General features: G+C 39.5%; 6 protein-coding genes across 9 annotated transcripts in view; 2 read left to right on the top strand and 4 right to left on the bottom strand.

Moving 5' to 3' along the window:
• Evi5 (ecotropic viral integration site 5) overlaps nt 1-4,575 on the bottom strand; it is a 6,229-nt gene extending 1,654 nt beyond the window's left edge. Inside the window, exons 1-4 of the mRNA XM_011305529.1 lie at nt 4,213-4,575; nt 3,689-3,936; nt 1,912-2,434; nt 132-1,652 (exon numbers count right to left, since the gene is read on the bottom strand). Coding sequence (XP_011303831.1) covers nt 132-1,652; nt 1,912-2,434; nt 3,689-3,864 — 2,220 coding nt within the window. The 5' untranslated portion in view covers nt 3,865-3,936; nt 4,213-4,575. The remainder of the gene's footprint in view (nt 1-131; nt 1,653-1,911; nt 2,435-3,688; nt 3,937-4,212) is intronic.
• A 225-nt stretch (nt 4,576-4,800) lies between these two features.
• On the bottom strand, nt 4,801-6,826 carry Fer2LCH (Ferritin 2 light chain homologue). Of its 2 annotated transcripts, none has more exons than XM_011305526.1 (4): nt 6,730-6,826; nt 5,712-5,831; nt 5,361-5,638; nt 4,801-5,267 (listed from the first exon to the last, which is right to left on the bottom strand). In XM_011305526.1, exons 2-4 carry the CDS (start codon nt 5,821-5,823, stop codon nt 4,980-4,982), a joined length of 678 nt encoding a protein of 225 aa, XP_011303828.1. In that variant the 5' UTR covers nt 5,824-5,831; nt 6,730-6,826; the 3' UTR covers nt 4,801-4,979. The 2 variants fall into 2 exon arrangements, with proteins under 2 accessions (XP_011303828.1, XP_011303829.1); XM_011305527.1 differs by lacking the exon at nt 6,730-6,826 and adding an exon at nt 6,369-6,473.
• Nucleotides 6,827-6,933: 107 nt separating this feature from the next.
• Fer1HCH (Ferritin 1 heavy chain homologue) lies at nt 6,934-11,959 on the top strand. 2 transcript variants are annotated; one of them, XM_011305524.1, is made up of 5 exons: nt 6,934-7,238; nt 10,897-11,015; nt 11,104-11,265; nt 11,469-11,609; nt 11,684-11,959. In XM_011305524.1, exons 1-5 carry the CDS (start codon nt 7,169-7,171, stop codon nt 11,837-11,839), a joined length of 648 nt encoding a protein of 215 aa, XP_011303826.1. In that variant the 5' UTR covers nt 6,934-7,168; the 3' UTR covers nt 11,840-11,959. The 2 variants fall into 2 exon arrangements, with proteins under 2 accessions (XP_011303826.1, XP_011303827.1); XM_011305525.1 differs by lacking the exon at nt 6,934-7,238 and adding an exon at nt 8,901-8,955.
• Nucleotides 11,960-12,278: 319 nt separating this feature from the next.
• RpL14 (ribosomal protein L14) lies at nt 12,279-13,822 on the bottom strand. The gene is made up of 4 exons (XM_011305523.1): nt 13,747-13,822; nt 13,178-13,279; nt 12,641-12,835; nt 12,279-12,493 (listed from the first exon to the last, which is right to left on the bottom strand). Exons 1-4 carry the CDS (start codon nt 13,747-13,749, stop codon nt 12,317-12,319), a joined length of 477 nt encoding a protein of 158 aa, XP_011303825.1. The 5' UTR covers nt 13,750-13,822; the 3' UTR covers nt 12,279-12,316.
• Nucleotides 13,823-14,041: 219 nt separating this feature from the next.
• smid (nuclear valosin-containing protein-like smid) lies at nt 14,042-17,538 on the top strand. Of its 2 annotated transcripts, XM_011305522.1 has the most exons (4): nt 14,042-14,178; nt 14,434-16,824; nt 16,906-17,127; nt 17,212-17,538. In XM_011305522.1, exons 1-4 carry the CDS (start codon nt 14,170-14,172, stop codon nt 17,338-17,340), a joined length of 2,751 nt encoding a protein of 916 aa, XP_011303824.1. In that variant the 5' UTR covers nt 14,042-14,169; the 3' UTR covers nt 17,341-17,538. The 2 variants fall into 2 exon arrangements, with proteins under 2 accessions (XP_011303824.1, XP_011303823.1); XM_011305521.1 differs by lacking the exon at nt 14,042-14,178 and having other exon boundaries at nt 14,229-16,824.
• Nucleotides 17,539-17,592: 54 nt separating this feature from the next.
• Nucleotides 17,593-20,109, bottom strand: LOC105266976 (KIF1-binding protein homolog). Its single transcript, XM_011305520.1, has 2 exons — nt 18,828-20,109; nt 17,593-18,742 (listed from the first exon to the last, which is right to left on the bottom strand). Exons 1-2 carry the CDS (start codon nt 19,709-19,711, stop codon nt 17,830-17,832), a joined length of 1,797 nt encoding a protein of 598 aa, XP_011303822.1. The 5' UTR covers nt 19,712-20,109; the 3' UTR covers nt 17,593-17,829.
• Between the last annotated feature and the right edge of the window lie 57 nt (nt 20,110-20,166).

The following is a 20,166-nucleotide window of genomic DNA, read 5'->3' as shown; positions in this document are numbered from 1 at the left end:
AATTCATTACAGAACATTAGAAATTCATTACAGAACATTAGAAATTCATTACAGAACATTAGAAATTCATTACAGAACATTAGAAATTCATTACAATTTTTCTAATTGTTTTCACAATAACAGAAAATCACCTTCAATTCGAGCAGTGAAATTTTCTGCGTCAACTCAGCGACATGTTGTGCATGCTCAGCATCCCTGATCCTCGCCATCATAGCGTCGTCCTTCATTTTGCCCTCAAGATCCGAGTACTTGTGCAATTGTTCCCTCAATTTGCTCGCGAGCTCCTTCTCTCTGACGAGTGCCGCCTCGAACTCCTCCCTGAGAGCCTTCTCCCCATCATCCTGTCGTCTCAACTGATTCGTCGCGACCTGAACCTGAGTCTCCAGTTCCATCACCTTGAGCCTGAGCTCCTTAACTTCACTAAGTACGACCATCTCCCTGACCCTAGTAGACATCAAGTCCTCCTCAAGTTTCTGCACCTCGTGGCCCCTGTTCTCCCAGAAGAGGAGCTTCTTCGGAGTGGAGTCAGCAGCAGGGGCTGATTGCGCAGACCTATGCTCCTGGAGATGTCTCTGCCAGGCTGTGCTAAGCTCACTGACCCTCTGCTTGAGATCCTTCAATGACAGATTGGCCTCTGCCTCCCTCAGCTTGACAGCAATGAGCTCCTCCTGGAGATGAGCAACAGAATTATCTGGTGTAGATTCCCTCAGAGTTTTCTTGTCCTGCTCGAGTTCCTGAATTCTGGCCCTCAAGTCCCTGATTGTGGCGTCATTCTCAGCCTCGTGGAGCCTCACCCTGACAAGCTCCTGCTGCAGACACTCCACCATCTCCTCCTTCTGGCTCAACGCCTCCTGCTTCGACATGATCTCGTCGATGGAAGATTGTTTGGAAGACATATTCTCCTCTAGGAGCATTGACATGGACCTCAGTTCCTCGTGCGCCTGCTCCAGCTGATGGGAAGTCTCCAGGTGGGAATGTCGAAGAGCTGCAAGTTCTCTCTGTACCACGAAAGTTGTCTCCTCCTCCTCCGCCCTGGACACCTGACCCTTCACAAGGCGATCAGCCAACTCAGCTGATTCAGCCTCCAACAGCTCGGTTCTCTGTCGTAAGAGACGATTCTCAGCTCGAAGACGACGAAGCTCCACCATTTCCTCTTGCTCCTTCATTTTGAGAACTGTGTAATCCTTCTCGAGTTTTTTCATTCGTTTTGAATTTATCTTCAGCCTGTAGGCGAAATTGAGAAGTGCCTCGGGGTCCTTCTCAGCTCTACCGGGCAGTTCCTTCTGGAAGAACTTGAGCATTCCCTCCATATCGAGGCTGAGCAACTCCTCCCGTCCCAGTTCTAGCATCGCCAGTGCCACTTTAAAAATTATCTCCATTCCCTCCATCAGGAAGACATCGAAGATACGACATGCCAGGGGTAGACTCAAGGCTGTGGTGAACAATGTGAGGAACCAGGAAGAGGCGTACATCGAGGTATGAAAACTCTGAGCAGTGAAATGAGCAGCTAAATCCGGATATATATCAGTCACCAGGTGCTCCAATTGATACATGCAAACACCTAGTTCAGCCATGCTCGGCTTAAACATGTCGCGGAGACGATATTCCTGCATGAGGGCCACCAGCACTGCAAATGCCTCCTCTTCAGGCATCTATTAAAAAAAAATGTCAATTTTACTCCTTTAAAAAATTTAAACGATGAAAAAATCATCGAAATTTATCACACGAATAAAATAATTCTAAAAAAAAATCGTGACGCAATTTTTAAAATCTTTTAGTAGAGGAAAGCAATTAAAATTAATTTCCTAGGGGATGAGGGCGAGTCGTTGACTCATTTATCATGAAGTAGCTCGTGAAGTTTCGAGGCAATTGTAATTACGATGTAAAAGTAATGACTCATACTCTAATTACCTGTTGCATTAGTAATAGCCCAACGATGAAGCCCGACCCCTGGCAGTAGCCCACTTCACGATCATGAAGACTGTACGCCTTCATGACGTTGAAAAGACTCTCCTGGCCCAATCCATCCTTCTCTTTAAAGAATTCATGCTCAGGATATGTTCGTGCTATGTCTCGACGAATTATTCTCTCGCAAGCTGACGTGGCCTTGATGTACTCAGCGAATTGCTTCTTCACGGGTGAATCGTGAGCTCCACACAGCAACTGCCAGACGATACCCCTGAAGTGATGGGGAATTCCCTGTTTCACTAGCTCCTTGACGAAGTCCTTGTGCTTCTTCGAGTAATTCTCCCAGTCAGCTACGATATGGCCCCATCGTTTCCAAACATCCACTTCACCGTCGCTCGGGGTCTCGTGCTGTGAAGAGGAGTCATTTTCTCCCTCTACAATCGATCCGCTCTCCTTCGAGGTCTCCGAATTCTTTCGGCTGTGAGTCTGCAGGGAATTGCAGGATTTCACATCTTCCTCGATCAGCCTGACAATTCATCCAATTAAATAATCAGTTTTCATAATTAATACAAATAATGTTAATTAAAGCATTCAAATTGTCCCCTATTATTAAAAGAGCAATGGGTTTTATTCATTCATTTCGATTTCGATCAATCGATTTTAGCCCAATCATCGTTTGGGCTTCAATGAAGTGAAAGTTTTGTAACAGGATAACGAAAGATGTAAAGAGTGATCTGTTTTTTTTTTGTATTTTGTCGTGTTTAATTACACAAGATACCTCTACAATTTTAATGTTATCCCGTTACAATTTTTTTTCAGGACTTTTCGCCCCCAAGGCTACTTCCCACCCTAGAGGGGAAAATATTCACTTTTCACCCTAGAGCGGAAAGTATTCACGAAGGATTAACCGCCTCAGACGAGTGAACCAATGAGGAATAAACGTGACAGACTTTCGAGATATCGATAGTCTCGATGTTTATCGTTTTCATAATACGAAGAATTAAGCGCGTCAGACGACAGCCAATGAGGAATAGGCGTGACAGACTTTCGAGAGATCGATAGTCTCGATGTTTATCCTTTTTATAATAGGAAGATAGGAAGATTCTAATAGGAAAGATTAACCGCCTCAGACGAGTGAACCAATGAGGAATAAACGTGACAGACTTTCGAGATATCGATAGTCTCGATGTTTATCGTTTTCATGACAGGAAGAATTAACCGCGTCAGTCGACAGCCAATCAGGAATAGGCGTGACAGACTTTTGAGATATCGATAGTCTCGATGTTCGTCTTTTTTATAATAGGAAAATAGGAAGATAAGTATTCTTTTTTCTCGGCCAACTTTTTAAAATTCAAAATGGTGGAATCGAGTAACTCTTCAATACAATTATATTATGATCGATTTTCATCGCTAAAGTGCTACTTCTAATCCTAATACAGGGAGAATTCAAGCGTAAAAAATTGCATACGCTTTGAATTCCTCGAAATTTAAAAAGAAAATTGCCCAATCGTCAAAAATATTGTGCATGACTCAAGCAAATTCTGACCGAATTCGATCAGAATGTTAGCTGTAAATTTCAATATAATAATAATTATTGATAATACAATAATAATACAATAATAATGTAATTAGTGTTCGGCTTGGAGTAAGATTTTCTTTTGAAAGAAAATCAATTTCTCCTGGACTTGGGGTTGACTATTAAAATAAAAAGAAGCTGAAATTGCATGCTTCGTATTTTTCTTGCAATTCCATGAAAAATTAAAAAAAAAAATGAAAATACCTATTAGCCTCTTCCAGCTTCCCTAGTAGAGCCAGCTCGTCGGTGGATATGGTTTTGCTGTGAAATATTCCTTTCCCACGTCGTATACTCGACTCAAAAGCCGATATCAATATATCGTTGATATTGAGTTTACTGGTGAACGTAAGGGACGATGTTGGCAATTGGTACACACTCATCACCTGTGACCCATATCATCGGACAAACAATTCTTAAGTTCAACGCCTCGAGTTAATTGTTAATTTGCTAATCTGAAATTAAAAGCAATTGTCACTCGCAGTCTAATTATTAAAAGCACTCTAATTACAGGTCAGACAATGAAAGGCAACATTCCAGTAAAATACATAATAAATAAAATATTAATAAAGTAAATAAGTATCAGGTTAAGACAAATTAATTGGAACAATCAGCAACAGGAAATGGTGTGGGTGGACTGGTGGAATATCTGAGTGATTTCACCACTCAGTTGCAATGTGTGTGAATCGATTTTGACAGCTGTTTTTGTAATTCAACGTCAGATAACTCACCGTCTGCTGTTGAAATTCACTCTGATAACACCGAAACACTGGGTTATAACATAATCCTGGAGTTTGGCGATTATCCAGAGGATGGAGACGTGTATCGCGAAGGGATGAATAACGCCTAATTCGTCATTGAGAATTGTGGAGGTATTCCGACTAATACAGGTGCACAAATTTATTTCCTTCTCGTTAATACGACGACTGCTAAGGTGTATCGTGTCGTTGTGGGAGGGGGATTCCTTTCCAATTGTGGAATTCTGGATGACAACTGCCCCAACTGCCCCACACGCGCACTTCACTTTTTATTCCATTCTTATGGCAGCAATGGCATGGCGCCATTACTAAACCCATTCAACAATAAATTGTTGCATATTCGGAATTGTTCTTCAATTATCTTCGGATTTCTACGATTTTTATTACTTATCTATATAAATAATAATTTGAAATTTCTGCATGGAATTACGGAAATCCGGTCCTAGTTCTCGATTAATTGCCGATTTATTTGTTTATTTACTGGAAATTCTTTTAGTGATACATTTATTTATTATGGGTTATATTGTTTAATATTTCAGACACATAAAACGAACGAATAGAAGATATCAATGATTTATTTATCGAACCGAACAATAATTACATCAACTATAATCCTATATGAGTCTGTAATAATCATAATAATAAACACAATTAACTCGCAATTGCTTTTAAAAAAATCAAATAGAAAATTCAAAGGAAATTGTTGGTTTCGTTGAAGATTAATTTTAGTAATGAAGAAATTACAAGATTGACTTGAGGTATTCATCGAAGAGATAGACAGATACAGAGGCATCACGATCTCCCAGGAGGTTCTTGAGGTCGTTGGTGTGACCAGCGAGATTTCTCACAGTGTCAGCTTGATCCTCGATGAACTTCTCCTCGATGTAGTGAGCAACTGAGGCATCCATTTTGGTGTGATGCTGGGCCTGTGAGTGGATACGAAGGGCCTCATCTGCCAGTTGTTTCTCAGTGTCAAGGGCCTTGGCCAGACTGTTCAATTCGTTCAACTCCAGGACACGATCGTTAGTCTATAAAAAATATATATTAATCCAATATAAATATTTGTTGGAAATATCTGGGATTAGCTATAATTGTTTTATTTTCGGTTTATTTGTTCTCACATTTCTCTTGAAACGAGGCAGCTGATTGAAGTTCATTCTTCCTCCCCTCTTGGTGATGAATTTAATGACGTCAATGGCCCTGTTCCAATTTTCATCAGACAATTTCCTGTAGAGTGCCTTGAATCCTTCCCGATTGGCCTCGTAATTACCGAAATGAGTGGACATCAGCAGAAATTCGAAGCTCGTCTCAATGTGAGCATTGGCGTACGCCTGGAGATCAGCCTGAAGAGCCTCGAACGAACCGTATTTTGCATTGCAGTTAGCGAGAAGAGCTCCATCTAAATTCATTGATACAATTGATTAATCGTGAATTTCTTTGAGTTCTTTTGGAATAATTGAAGTGGGAATTACCACTTGTGGTGGGTCTGGTGCTGCAAGCCCCTTCGACGTCGTTGTAACAGAATTCAGCGGATGCCTGGGAGAACACCAGGAACACCCCGAGTAACACTCCAAACTTCAACATGATCGTTTCTAAAAATTTCAGTAACAGAAACTGATAAGATCGGCGTTATACATAACCTATTATTAATTATCTATTACATAACGAGATTCAATTTATCGAAGTAGATTTAAAAATTAATTAATATTTAAGGCCCGGATGGACTGTCTGGAAAAGATAATTTACTCCAAAATTGGGACTTCTAATTACTCCGTCAATTAATCGTTTTTTCCGATAATTGTTAGCTAGCGGCTTAGTTGTTGACAACCGCTAGAACGCTAGCTAACAATTATTGAAAAAAAAAACGATTAATTGCCAAAGTAATTAGGAATCCGAATTCCGGAGTAAATGATCTTTTCTAGATAATCCACCCGAGGCTTAATTAATATTTAAAAATTATTTATCAACTCTAGATGAATCACAGGTAATCCCCCAGTGGACCATAATCTCAAAAACCAGAGAGGAAAATAAGAAAAAACAAAATGGCAATAAGTGGAATCAATTTCTGAATTTTTAATTCCCCTAGTCTTCAAAAATAAAAAAAAACGAAAAACAATCCAAATTCTCACTCAGATAATTCAATCAGATACTCTAGATAACTGCAACCCTCTCCACTCGGTGAACAATTGAGGAATACAATAATAAAGGCTCTCTGCACTTTCCTCAACCCAGAGATATCACTCATTAAACTGATAATAATCTCATTCCTCAACGAAATCATCCGTCAATAAAATTGCGACAACTATCGGTAAATGACGCAGTTAATGACTCATGATAAAAAAAAATCAGTGGTCCAGACATAATAAACTATCTCTAGAATTCATCCTTTAATTTAAAAGATCAAAATCAATTGTTCAGTAAAAAAATGATGAGCGGGAAAGTGTCGTTTTAGATATATACTAACAAATCCAAAAACGACAAAATACTTACAAATAATATTTTGTCTGTAGTAAGAGCGTGAATACTCTCGCTTCGACGCTTTACTGTACTGACCAAGAATTTGTGCTGTTCAGAAAATCATACCAGGTGATTCACTGGCGCATGCGCACATCGACAACTGCGACGGAAATGTCTACAAGTCGAGTTTATTTCGTGGAGATCCCTTTATCATGCTCTAGTGTGCGTTCGTTTTGCGAGAATACAACATTTGTTTTTTTTTTTTTCAAGTGGCCAATGGCTGAGAACTCAAAACGCCTCGCTCATTGATATATTTGTTGATTAACGGTTGAGAGAGGACGACCTTCTATACCAGTGTGTATAAAGGTTCCTTGGTGAACGTTCGTCGAATCTAAAATCAAGTTTTCTATCATTACGTTGTTTTTTTTTTGCAATTTACATTCTACTCGGTGCACCATCAATTATCGCAATCATGAAGCTACTGGGGGCATTTATTTTCGGAATGATCTGTGTTTCGGTTGCTGTTGGGGATGGATTGAAGTGTGAGTTCTCATTCTTTTTCAACTCTGAAATATGAACAGCATCGACAGAAAAAAAAAATGTCTCAAATGACGAATTTATCTCTGACACTGATTCCTCAGAATTCCTCCTGGAAAGAATCTGAAGAATTCAGTCGAATTCAATTGATAATTATTTATTCTCAGAACGATTTTCATATTTTGTTAATTGTTTTCATTGTTTTTGGAGTAGAAATGAGTTTCAGATAATTCTTCCATGGCAGATTTATTTAGTAAGTCATCACAGCATGATTCAATAATTTCTGTTCGTAGAGATAAAGAAAGAGCGAAAGTTCATTCACTGTGCGTCATCGAATGACTAATAAATATCCAATTTTGCATTTATTTCAGTTAAAGCAAGAATAAACGGCGGAAATGATTCAGATTATTGGGTGTGAGATTATGAGGAGATGAATTATCATCTAACACGAGCTAATTTCATCTGGTCTTTGTCTAGTGACCACTTGTTATGATACGACTGATGCCAGAGTCGTAATTATTCCGCGAATTTCACTCGCAAATACGAATTTTATTCGCTATTGTTGTTGTTTCGTGGAAGCCAATAGTTTATCACTCGTTTCACGTTTTTTTCGTGGGAACATTCTCAAGGATAACTTGCAGGGATCCACATTCCATCGCTTGGATATTGACAACGAATACTTATCACCGGTGATAAGAGGATTTATTGAAAATCATATCGAGAGTATGAGAATATGTGATTTTTTTTCAATGGACGATTAATTGATGAAATTTTACCTGACGCTTTACACGTATCGATTCCAGATTAGATAGCATGAGATCTAATTTCTGATTTGATTAATCGTGAAAAATAATTTAAGGAATTTATTTCTCGATTTATCAGTGATACAGAGGAATTTATAGATTCCGATATTTTTAATTATTTAATTTATGAAGTGAATGAATTTAAATATTGTCGAGGATTTAAAGAGCATTCCGACACTAGTATGTAGTTTTATTATTCATAATTTTGCAATGATTTTCCATAATTTTGCACTGAAGGAAATGAATTTCTGATTTGATTAATCGTGAAAAATAATTTAAGGAATTTATTTCTCGATTTATCAGTGATACAGAGGAATTTATAGATTCCGATATTGTGAATTATTTAATTTATGAAGTGAATGCATTTAAATATTCTCGGGGATTTAAATAGCATTCCGACACTAGTATATAGTTTTATTATTCATAATTTTGTAATGATTTTCCATAATTTTGCAATGAAGGAAATGAATTTCTGATGAAAACTTTTGGATTACGAAATAGTTTGGTTTATCGCCTGTCATTCGAGGACAGATCAATACCAGAAGAAAAATATTCTCCTATCACATCGTGATACCATACAAATTTTTTTTGACATTTATTCAAACAGTTGCCAAAGCGATAACACGGCGAATAAAAATGTAGGAGTCACCAACTGGGCGTGAATAATTTTCCCCGATACAAATTCCAAAGTCCTTGCTCTAGAAGACCTTATCATATTCTATTTCCATCGCTGTATATCCCATTGAGTCACAATGGGAAGTACTGATTTCTCTGATTTATTTAATAGGTAAAGAATAGAGTACAATTATTCGAGTTGAATCGAGTAAGCAGATACTCTGGCGATGCAAAGATAGCGAGTTTATTAAAGAATCTTCGTGGATGGATAATCCCCAAGATTATCTCGAGCCCGAAGAGTCCAGTAAAATATAATATAAATATATAAGCTATAATATATATATATGATATAATATAACATAAAATATAAAAAGAAATTCCAATCAAAATGGGAATTGAGTATTTTTTACATTTTCTATATAAATTTTGTTTTTTTTTTAATTTTCCTCTCTGGTTTTTGAGATTATATTTCACTGGGGGATTAACTGTGATTCATCTAGAGTTGATAAATAATTTTTAAATATTAATTAAGGCTCGGGTGGATTATCTAGAAAAGATTATTTACTCCGAAATTCGGATTCCTAATTACATTGGCAATTAATCGTTTTTTTCAATAATTGTTAGCTAGCGTTCTAGCGGTTGTCAGCCACTAGGCCGCTAGCTAATAATTATCGGAAAAAAGGATTAATTGACGGAGTAATTAGAAGTCCCAATTTTAAATTGGGACTTCTAATTACTTCTAATTATTCTTATTATTATTCTAATTATTGGGCCTTAAATTATTTTTCAATCTTTTGGAAATTTTACTTTTTGTTCTTCTTTTTCGTTTATTTAATTTTTTTTAGTCGACTAGAAGACTTGAGTGAAATAATAGGATATTTCGTAACGAGTGCGGAAAAGTGATTTTTGGCGTGTGGTCCATGCGGGCCTTAAATTATTTTTCAATCTTTTGGAAATTTTACTTTTTGTTCTTTTTTTTTCGTTTATTTAATTTTTTTTAGTCGACTAGAAGACTTGAGTGAAATAATAGGATATTTCATAACGAGTGCGGAAAAGTGATTTTTGGCGTGTGGGAAGTTTATAGCACGGACCGAAGGCGAGTGGTAAAATTGTACATATCAAAAACAACTTTCTGCACGAGTTGTGAAGAATATTTTTCATCGAGATGTGCGGGAAAGTCACTTTCCAGACACGGGAAGCGAAGCGGAGTGCGGGAAAGTATTAAAATTCGGCATTAAATTTGTGTTGCGGGAACCAGTTGCATGGTTATAAAAATATAATGGAAAACAAGCGGAAAAATTATTGAAGAGCGGTAAATCGCGATATTGATGGAGAAGGATTTAGCAAGTTTACAAAAAAAAAAAATAAAAAATATACGCAGCTTACGATTGCGCCTGTCATTGAAGCTGTCATTGAATCCAGTGGACAGCAGTAGTAAGCTGCGTATTTTTTATTTTTTTGTGAACTCGGTAAATCCTTTCCCATCAATATCGCTATTTAGCGCCCTTCAATAACTTTTCCTCTTTTTTTTTTATTATCTTTTTATAACCATTCGAGTGGTGCCTGTAACACAAATTCGATCCCGAATTTCGATATATTTCAGGCTAACCGGATAAAATTTAAACAAAAGATAACATTCGATCGATAGTCCATGCAGCCCTTAAGGTTGTTGTTGCGTAGAATTTTTTTTCGACAGTTTTCGTTAAAAATTTTATGGTGAATAGTTTGAAAAATTAGCAACAAAATGAGCCTTTTCCGTTTGCAATTAACCGTTTTGAACTTGAGATATAAATTTTTGAAATTCGAGTGATTTAACACGTGTTTAAATGGAGTTTTGCCGATTAGAATTTTTTAAAAATCAACGGCTCGACAGTTTCAGAAATAAAAAAAAACGTGGAATATACATCGTGGGAGGAAATACAGAAAAAAAAATCAAATCGATTGACCGTTTGGTTTACGGAATATAATTATCGGAAATTCATAAATTTATGTAATTGAAAATAGTTAATATGGCAAATATATAGTTATGCTTTAGCTATCCATGCACAATGCAATCAATCAAGTGAGACTATATACCGCTAAAAGATTGTGTTCTAAACTGTCCGTTTTACAGCGGATAAACTTTTTACAGAGACTGTCGCGCGACAACAACCTTAATTAAAAAAATCTATATATTTCAAAATTATCTATTTTTATTTCAATTACTCGCAGATTCCTGGAGATAATAATTGATGAATTATTCTAGGTACCCTGAAGCCGGCTGACATTCCATCAGACTGGCTGGACATGGTGGACCCCTGTATAAGGATCATGGGACATCAGGTCCAGACTGAGATTCAAGCTGCGATGACTTATCTGGCAATGGTACAGCAAATCGAAGGATTATTATTCTCTGAAAAACAACATGGACTGATCTCATTAAATTTAATTAATTATCCAAATTTCTGTGCAGGGTGCTCATTTTGCGAAAGACTCTGTGAATCGTCCAGGTTTCAGCAAATTCTTTTTCGAAGCAGCGAGCGAAGAGCGTGAACATGCCATAAAAATCATCGAGTACTTGCTAATGCGTGGTCAGCTCACCTCTGACGTCGGCAAGCTCTTGAAATTCCCACTGGTGAGTTTCCCAGTGTTGCATTGCATTGGGTAATTCGGTCCACGTGCCAATTTTTGTCTGTCAAGTAAACAAAGTCGTCACAATGGGTATTTTATCTTTATTCTCCTGGAAGATAATTGGAAATGATTAATTATTTTTCTCGACATTTAATGATTTAGTATGAATATCTCATCTTGAATTGGAAATGATATTTCTATTTGCAGAAAACTCCTCGTGAGGAGTGGTCCACAGCAGTGGCGGCACTCAGTGAGGCACTGACCGTTGAAGCCAAGGTCACCAGCAGCATCCGAGAGATCATCAAGACCTGCGAGGCACCCAAGACTTCAGACTTCAACGATTATCACGTGAGAATTAATTTCCTAAGTCAAATTAATTTTTGGGGCAATAAAATTGATAATGGAAAATTATTCTGTTCCAGCTCGTTGATTATCTCACTGGCGACTTCTTGGATGAGCAGTATAAGGGCCAGCGTGACCTCGCTGGCAAGATCTCCACCCTTGGTAAAATGATGACCACCCATGGGCCTCTGGGTGAATTCCTCTATGACAAGAAGCTCCTGAACAATGAAGTCTAGACTTACTCAACTCAGAAGCAAATTATCAAGGGAAAATCCCTTTCGATCAAACTTATTTTTCAATGCAACAAATTAAAACAAAATTTCGGTTAATGACTTGTCTTTTTATAAATTTATCAATCAATACTAAAATTGAATACTTTTCTAGACAAACATTTAAAATTAATATTCACGTCAATTAGTTTATTCTTCCTATAAATTTTTTCTTTATATACATAGTTGATAGTTTCATATCTTTCTGTATGATCGAATTTATGATGTAATTATTGTATCATGATATGTACTCGTTAAAGAAAGTGTTGAATTCGTAAATAAATAATGGCATAAGTCCATAATTTAATTTGTCAAATTATTCCTTATAATAAATCGAATCAGTGAATTAATTCCGATTTCTAGTTTAATTATTGAGGGATGTGAATAAAGGGAAATCGAGTGTTTGTTTTTTTTTCAAAGAACATTTATTCAAAATTTATATTTTTACTTCTTTGCTGGTTTTGTCGTCGTCTTCTTGATGGTTTTAGCGGCGCCCTTTGCTGGCCTCGCCTTCTTCTTGATGGCTCTCTTAAGTGTGAAGAAAGCTTCTGTCCTCAATTTGTTGCGGACTTGGCGAGCTTTTCTGAGCTTGAAGCGATCGAAATCACTCAACTCAGCCCGCTAAAATCCAAATTAATTAATTAATCATTGAAATTATATGAAATGATAGCAGGAGACGAATCGGCATTTGAAAGGGGAATTAATTAAATCTTAAAATGGTTAGTTAAAGATTTTAGAAAATTATGAAAAATTAACAGAAGTCTCTACCTTCTTCTTGGCTTCGACCTTGCGAGCCCACATGGTTTGGCTCCACTTCTCATCAAGCTGGGCCTTCTCCCATGCTTTCCTGACAACCCTCGTGGAGCCAGTGTACGGGAATTTAATGCAGAATTTCGTCAGGTGAAGCTGACTCAATCTAATCTGCCCCCTGGGGATTCCCGACGCAGGTCCATCAATCAGAACCTGAAAACCATGAAAATCTCCATCAGACAATCACACCCACAAACCCACGACTTTGATCTCATTAAATAATTATTTCAGATAATGTTTGTGGCATCAGAAATGTCAGCCGGCAATTCCTATCAAGAACAAAGGTTCATCATACAATCAAATTAATTTAATAAATCTCTGCAAAATGAATAAAATTATCGAGAAAAATATCGAAAAATATTCTCTCCACAAAATAAATTTATTCTCTTATTAATTGTGTTAAATTTTCTTAATAGGAGAATATTTGAACTGTCTATTTGGTAGTAATTCAAAAAAATTTGCAATTGCTAAAATTATTTAAAAAATACTGCTCACTCTGTTTTGGTCGATGATGTCGACGATGGCAGCTAGTTTACCCTGGTACGGGCCCTCGCTGATGTATGCCACACGGCCAGACTCCACAAACCTCTCGAACCCCTAGAAAAATCCAAAACCATTAATTAAACCCTAAAAAGCCCGACAAATCCCTCAAAAATCCATCACCACCAAAAAAAAGATAACATTTAAATTGCAAAGTGGCTTCCCAACGCCATAATGATTCTAACCTAAACCCCAGATTAGATTCACCAGAATCAGCAACCCGTTACCTCCAAAACGTCAAAATCATCAGCTGACAATTAAAAACCGAGAAAATCAACGAAATAAACGAAAACCAGAGGATTTGAGCCTGAAAAATTTCACATACGACAGTGGACCATGTGGTCTGACACCCTAAACCCAAAAAACAATTTTCTCCATATAAAAAACCCTCCACTACCCCTAGACCTAAATAACTCGTCTGAAACCCCCGAAATCCCGTGAAAACCGACTTTAAAATAATTATCACCTCTTGACCCCATTAATCCAAGAAATCGAGAACTTCATTCCACGAGTAGCATACGTACCATGATGACCGGAAAGAAAAGAACGATGGCTGATCGAGTCCCTCATTCTGCCCCATCGGAAGTCAAATCAACTTCCAAACCCATGACCAACAGGAAATCACATAAAAATAGCTTCAACCGCCACTGAAAATTCCTCGAAAAATTGTAAAAACTTTTCGAATTCCAAAAACGATCCATTCTCCTGAAATTGCTCCATTCAAGCCATTTTAAACGCAAAATTGTTCATCAGCTCACGTAGTGTCTTCCCCTTCCCCTTCCCCGACAAAACCGAAAATCCCCTCCTAGGGTTTTTTTATCGAAGCGATCGTGTGATTGGTACGATCTCCAAAAATTGGGAGAATCATCTCTGGATTCTTACTGACGCCTCGGGAACTCTTCAGGACATCCAAAGGACAAGAGAAGAATAGTCATCCTCAATCCTGAATGCACAGGGTAAGTCTCAACTCCTGGACAAATCTCCAGTGTATTTTCCAGCGATAAAAAAAAAAGAAGGCAACAACAGAAATTCCCCAAGAATTGCCGGTTTACCCCATCGCGTGGCTGTCTTGTCCTCGACTGTTTATCGGTGTAGACAACCAAACCTCAGAAGCCTCAGAGCTATTAGAATCGCAACAATCGTGTAAAATGAACGACAAATATCCAAAAATGCGTAAACTAAACTCATCAATCGATATAATTCCGATTCAGGGTGCAAGCAGTGAAGACGGTAGAATTTATCGCGGTATGGAGGAGCGTCAGAGTCATCTTCCTCGAGAGCGACTGCTCCTGGAGCGCGTCCAGAAGTACCTCTTTGACAACGAGGATCAGATCTACATAGACGTCAACGATATGGCTGATAATCTCCAGAAGAGGTACAGTGACTACAGGACAAAGAAACGAGGACCATTCAGGGTAGTTGTGAGACGTGCCTACGACAAGATAACCGAGAGTATGTCCAGACAGGAAGACCTGGATGACGTGGAGGTGCAGTCGGACCTGGAGCCGGGCTCGATGAACAATGAGATAGTGAAGATGTATAGTAAAGCAATGGTGGGTGATCACAATGGAAATTCCAGTGACAAAGAGCTCATAGACATCAGCAGTGATGACGATCACGAGGATAATCCTATGACCTTGAAGAACAGTGTTGAAGTGACGAAAATTCCCAAAACGATTCACTCCTGCACCATCTCAAAGACTCAGAAGGAGTCCAGGGGATTGAATGACGAGGGAAGGAAAGTGCCGGAGGTGCCTCCACTGAAGCCACTTTCTAAGAAACGAATGAGGGAGAGTACCGAGCAATTACCTCTTCCTAAAAGGAGGAAAGATCTCCAGGTGAGACCAGCAGTTGCCAGGACTCCCAAGTTCTCCGATATTGGAGGGAATGTCAAGGTCTTGGAGACTGTCTGTCGTATTCTCATACACATGAAGCACTCGGTTATCTTCAGGGAGCTCGGGGTGACACCCACACGAGGACTCTTGCTTCATGGACCCCCAGGATGTGGCAAGTCTCTTCTGGCTAATGCCATTGCTGGAGAGTTGGGTGTTCCTATACTTAAAATAGCCCCTCCTGAACTCATTGGTGGACTCTCTGGGGAGAGTGAGTCGAAAATTCGAGAGCTGTTTGATCAGGCCCTGGCTCTGGCTCCCTGTGTTCTGTTCTTCGATGAAATTGACACCTTGGCCCCCCACAGGGCAAATGCTCAGAAGGAAATGGAGAGGAGAATAGTTACACAGCTACTGGCCTGTCTCGATGACCTGGGGAGCAAAGAGAATGGGGACAAGGTACTTGTTCTCGGAGCGACAAATCGTCCTGAGGTATTGGATCCAGCGCTGAGAAGAGCTGGCAGGTTTGAGAGGGAAATTGCTCTCGGCATTCCAGATAAAAAGACAAGGGAGAATATTCTCAAGGTTCACTCACAGACATTGAAGCTCACACCGGAAATTGACCTGGCAAAGATTGCTGCTGTCTCCCCTGGGTGTGTCGGGGCAGATCTCGTTTCTATTATCAGGGAGGCTGCAATCGCAGCTGTTGATCGTGTACTCAAGCATCAGGAGGACAAGGAGAAGATTGAGGAGAAAATTATTGAGGTGGTGCCTGAACAGGTTGTTGAAAAGGATCCAGAACAGGTGACGGATTCTGAGAAGAACTCCATGGAGACTGTTGTGGAGAAGGAGATCGTGGAGAATCAGGAGCCAGAGGTGATTGATCTCAAGGAGGATACGAGTCTACCCCAGACGACAAATGGCGAGGGCACTGGGGAGAAAGAGGTGGAAAAGACAACAGAAAAGGAGATGGAAAAGGAAACAGAAAAGGAAATGGAGATGGACAAAGACGTGGAGAACGTGGAGAAGCCGTTGGAGGAGGATGAAAAGGAGGCGACGAAGGAGCTGGAGAGACTTTTGAAAATTCTTCACAGTGATGTTGCACTGACTCCAGAGCAGATAGCAGGCCTTAAGATAGAGGGATCTGATTTTGATGTCGCTGTGAAGGCTGTCCAGCCCTCTTCCAAGAGGGAGGGCTTCGCCACTGTTCCTGATGTCACCTGGGAGGACATTGGCTCCCTCAGGGAGATCAGGGAGGAGCTGCAGATGGCCATCCTTGCCCCTGTCAAGTATTCTAAGGAGTTTGAGACATTTGGCCTGACAACACCCAGTGGAGTCCTCCTGTGTGGACCTCCCGGCTGTGGAAAGACACTGTTGGCCAAGGCCATTGCCAATGAGGCTGAGATAAACTTCATCTCCGTGAAGGGACCAGAGCTCCTGAGTATGTACGTGGGGGAGAGCGAGAAGGCTGTCAGGCAGTGTTTTGTCAGGGCTAGAGACTCGGCGCCTTGTGTTATATTTTTCGATGAGCTTGATGCACTCTGTCCGGTGAGGACCACTGGCGACAACTCAGCTACATCCAGGGTTGTCAATCAGGTGCTCACGGAAATGGATGGTATCGAGGGGAGGAAGAACGTTTACTTGATGGCTGCTACCAATAGACCTGAGATCATTGATCCTGCTGTTATGAGACCTGGACGGTTTGATAAAATTCTTTATGTAGGCCTGCCCACTGGAGAGGACAGGGTCGATATCCTCAAGGCTCTCACCAAGGTCAGGCTTTTATAATTTCCTATTATTTAAGCCAAGAGAGTAATTATTATGATTTTAAACCTCATATTTCTGAATTTTCAGAATGGGACGAAACCCAAATTTGCTGAGGATGTGGACCTAGAAGCTATTGGAAAAAGTGAAGTTTGTGAGGGATTCACTGGAGCGGATCTTGGATCGCTCGTGAAGGAGGCCAGTATCCAAGCGTTCAAAGAATCAATGGTCAATTCTTCGGGAATCACTGAAGTCCATCAGAGACATTTCGATATAGCCTTTAAGAAAATACAACCATCGGTTAAGGATAAGGTAAATACAATTGTGCAGGGCAATGTAGGTTGCCAGTGATAATTGAACTGTTGTTATAATGTTTATGATATTGATTTGCCGTAGGAAAAGAAAAACTACGAAAAATTGAAGAGACAATACACGTTACAAAAATCTCCAATTGAAGACGTTCCAGTGGAAACTCCAGTTGACACCCCTATGGAAGATGCGACGATGGAAGCCATGGAAACGTGAGACTAGACAACACGCGAGACATCCTTAATTACCAATACTACCTTTAAATTGTTTTTTTCTAGTTTCCACTTGGAAGTGAATATTATTTCGTTTGAGTATTTTTATTCATCTATTTTCCACAATAGCTTCTGTATAAGTTGGTACATCAAAAACCACAACAAAGAATAAATAAACGATAATAAATTTCAGTAAAAACAATACTAACGTGAGTTGTAGAAAAATACAATAATTCACTTTTATTTATTGTAATTTCGTAATGTTTCATTCCTATTATGAAATTAGAAAACCCTAAATTCAAAAAATTGGAGATCATGTTTGTTTATTGAATGAATCTATCCCGATATTTCCAATAATGACTATATTAATTAACGCACCAATTACCGATTTTTCAAATTTCTCCTATTGGCTGAAACGATTGAAAATGATTGAAATATTTGCATCAGGAAAAATTCACAAATATTTCCTAAAGAAAAATAAAAAATAGACATTTTACGATGCATGAAGTGACTGCGTCAATTTATCAACTTTTAATGGTAACAAATTAACAAGATCCTTGCAAACATTTAATTCAGCCTGCATGAACTGAGCAGCTTCCTCATCTCGCTTGCAATATTCCACGAGAAACTTATAGGCCTCGACACTGGCCTTGAGATTATTCAGCTGTACCAATTTATCCGGAGTGACAATTTTATTGTAAAACGTGCCAATATGGAAATAAGCGATGAGGGCAGGTTTCACGAGTTCCTTGGGGAACTCCTTGACACTTGGTGATGTCTCATTTTCCTTCAACGAGTCCAAGAATTTCTGGTAGTAGTTAATCCCCGATTTGGCGAGGTGATTAATTTTGTTGAGGGCATGAGGAGTCGGTCGTTCGTCACTGGCCTTCAGCTTGTCTAATTTAATATCGAGAATCGCTGAAGATGTTTCCCCGAGTTCGATCCAGATCTGTCGACACTCAGTTTGATAGTACCTGGGGTTCAACTCCTTGATTACTTCCTCGAGAACGTCAATCCGTCTCTTGTGCATCTTGGCTTGTCGGTCGTCGTCCTCCTCGAAGAAGGACAAGTACTTGTAACTCTGGGAGACGTCCTGGACGATGTGGACGTAATCAGAGGCGTGAGTCTCCAGGGCATAATATTTCTTCGCATCCTCCAGCCACTTCTGGACGTTAAGGAAGACCTTCCTGGCGTCGTTGAAGTCCAGGAGAAATTTGTCTGTAATCTGCTCCTCTATGGGCTCAATCTCTTTCTCCAATTTTTCGAATTTCATGGTCTGGACTAGATCATCGTTGATTTTCATTAAATTTATCTCAAGTTCCTTCTCGTCGTCGTCTCTGTCGTTGAGGTCGATCAGGCGATCTCTGGACATGCTCATCAAGAGAATTCCGTACTTTGCCCAGCACCTGGAAATAATTTAATTACTTGCCAGAAAATGAACTAATGATTGATAAAATAAATTGTTTTGAGGTGTAAATAGTCTCCTCTTACCTGGCAACATCCGCACTCCGATGTCTGAATTGCTCCCACTTGGCAGCCCTGATCTCCTCACTCTCACTGGCCTTTTCATCAGCTTCCCTCAAATTCTCCTGATAAATCCCCAAGATATGAGTAGCAGCTGCAAGATGATGTCGAGCCTGTGGGAATTGTTTGTACTCCGTGAAGTACTGAGACAAAGTGGCAGCATTCAGTGCCCAGTCGATGTAATTCAAATCCGTAAACACCAGCTGCCTCTCGAGTGTCATGTGGCAATAGAGTGCTGCCTGCTGGTGATCCTTGAAGAACCGGTGGATCTGGGCGAGGTAATAGAGAGTCAGAGTGTGGAGCTTCTCCAGGACATCACTGGGTGCAGGCTCGTCAGCATTATCTATCCCAAATACTTCGGACATACCAACTGGTGTTTCAGGTGGCACCAGGGCTTTGTACCTCTTGTACAAGCTCTCGGCGCGTTCAGCGAATGTTTTTGCCTTCTCAAATTCACTACGCAGAAACCACACGATCGTCAGCTGATTCATCGTGCTGAGAAAAGGAAGAATGCCCTCTGGGGCCAGCTCCAAGCTCTTCAACACCTCCGTACACCTCACCAGGTGCTCCTCAGCGTCTGTCAACTCCTCGTTGTCGATGTTGATTATACCGATATTCAAGTACACCACTGCCAGACTAGAGCGAATATCTTTCCTCGGCGAAGACGAGTTGTTCAGGAGATTTTCCAATTTCGACTTCATTTCATTGAGAATACCAACTGCTTTGTTCTTCGTTGCTGTGTCTGGACCTTCCCCGGGGTTGCTCTCGTCCTGGGGCTCATCCAGCAGCTTTCGCACTTTCAGGTACTTCTCCCGGAGCTCCTCCAGGTCCTCTTTCGATATTTCCTCCATCAGGAATTGATTCAATTGAATTTTTCGTGGAGTGATGCTACAGCTAATTCGCTGGAACCTTTTGCTGGAGCTTTTGCAGAAATTTCTTTCGCAAGTTGAAATTCAAGACTTGCAGAAGCTTTAACACTTACTTGTCATTCTCGGGGGTAATTGCCTCACACTTTCTTCATGAGTTGTTGTTTTTGTTTACTCTTGATGGTGTTGGAGCGCAAAATTGTAAAAACACCACGTGTTAATGATTTCTGAATCTTCAAGATGTGCTGATATTATTTTCCGTGAATTCCATCAATTCAAATAGACTAAAGAACCTAAAACTCAATTTCGGGGTTCAGATATAATTTTCCATATAAAACTTATTATTTTGCTCTCTAGGAGCCATAAGAAGGAACTATGTACTAGTACATATAGCTATATACACATATATGATATATATGCACTAATCATGTCGGTTATAT

The sequence above is a fragment of the Fopius arisanus genome, unplaced genomic scaffold (assembly GCF_000806365.1).
Source record: "Fopius arisanus strain USDA-PBARC FA_bdor unplaced genomic scaffold, ASM80636v1 scaffold00043, whole genome shotgun sequence".
Taxonomy (NCBI): Eukaryota; Metazoa; Arthropoda; class Insecta; order Hymenoptera; family Braconidae; genus Fopius; species Fopius arisanus.
The sequence above is the reverse complement of the archived record's forward strand: the minus strand, read 5'-3'. Positions and strand labels throughout refer to the sequence as shown.

Excerpts from the sequence above, each read along its gene's own strand:
- Fer2LCH (XM_011305526.1), bottom strand. The coding sequence starts at position 5,823 with ATGTTGAAGTTTGGAGTGTTACTCGGGGTGTTCCTGGTGTTCTCCCAG. Across the intron at positions 5,639-5,711 it reads CACCAGACCCACCACAAGTG|ATGGAGCTCTTCTCGCTAAC; the intron begins GTAATTCCCACT and ends CAATGAATTTAG. Across the intron at positions 5,268-5,360 it reads TGCCTCGTTTCAAGAGAAAT|ACTAACGATCGTGTCCTGGA; the intron begins GTGAGAACAAAT and ends TATTTTTTATAG.
- Fer1HCH (XM_011305524.1), top strand. The coding sequence starts at position 7,169 with ATGAAGCTACTGGGGGCATTTATTTTCGGAATGATCTGTGTTTCGGTT. Across the intron at positions 7,239-10,896 it reads TGTTGGGGATGGATTGAAGT|GTACCCTGAAGCCGGCTGAC; the intron begins GTGAGTTCTCAT and ends GAATTATTCTAG. Across the intron at positions 11,016-11,103 it reads CGATGACTTATCTGGCAATG|GGTGCTCATTTTGCGAAAGA; the intron begins GTACAGCAAATC and ends ATTTCTGTGCAG.
- RpL14 (XM_011305523.1), bottom strand. Across the intron at positions 12,836-13,177 it reads ACATCATCGACCAAAACAGA|GTTCTGATTGATGGACCTGC; the intron begins GTGAGCAGTATT and ends CATGGTTTTCAG. Across the intron at positions 12,494-12,640 it reads AGGTCGAAGCCAAGAAGAAG|CGGGCTGAGTTGAGTGATTT; the intron begins GTAGAGACTTCT and ends TTTGGATTTTAG.
- smid (XM_011305521.1), top strand. The coding sequence starts at position 14,371 with ATGAACGACAAATATCCAAAAATGCGTAAACTAAACTCATCAATCGAT. Across the intron at positions 16,825-16,905 it reads TCCTCAAGGCTCTCACCAAG|AATGGGACGAAACCCAAATT; the intron begins GTCAGGCTTTTA and ends CTGAATTTTCAG. Across the intron at positions 17,128-17,211 it reads AACCATCGGTTAAGGATAAG|GAAAAGAAAAACTACGAAAA; the intron begins GTAAATACAATT and ends GATTTGCCGTAG.
- LOC105266976 (XM_011305520.1), bottom strand. The coding sequence starts at position 19,711 with ATGGAGGAAATATCGAAAGAGGACCTGGAGGAGCTCCGGGAGAAGTAC. Across the intron at positions 18,743-18,827 it reads CGGAGTGCGGATGTTGCCAG|GTGCTGGGCAAAGTACGGAA; the intron begins GTAAGAGGAGAC and ends AATTATTTCCAG.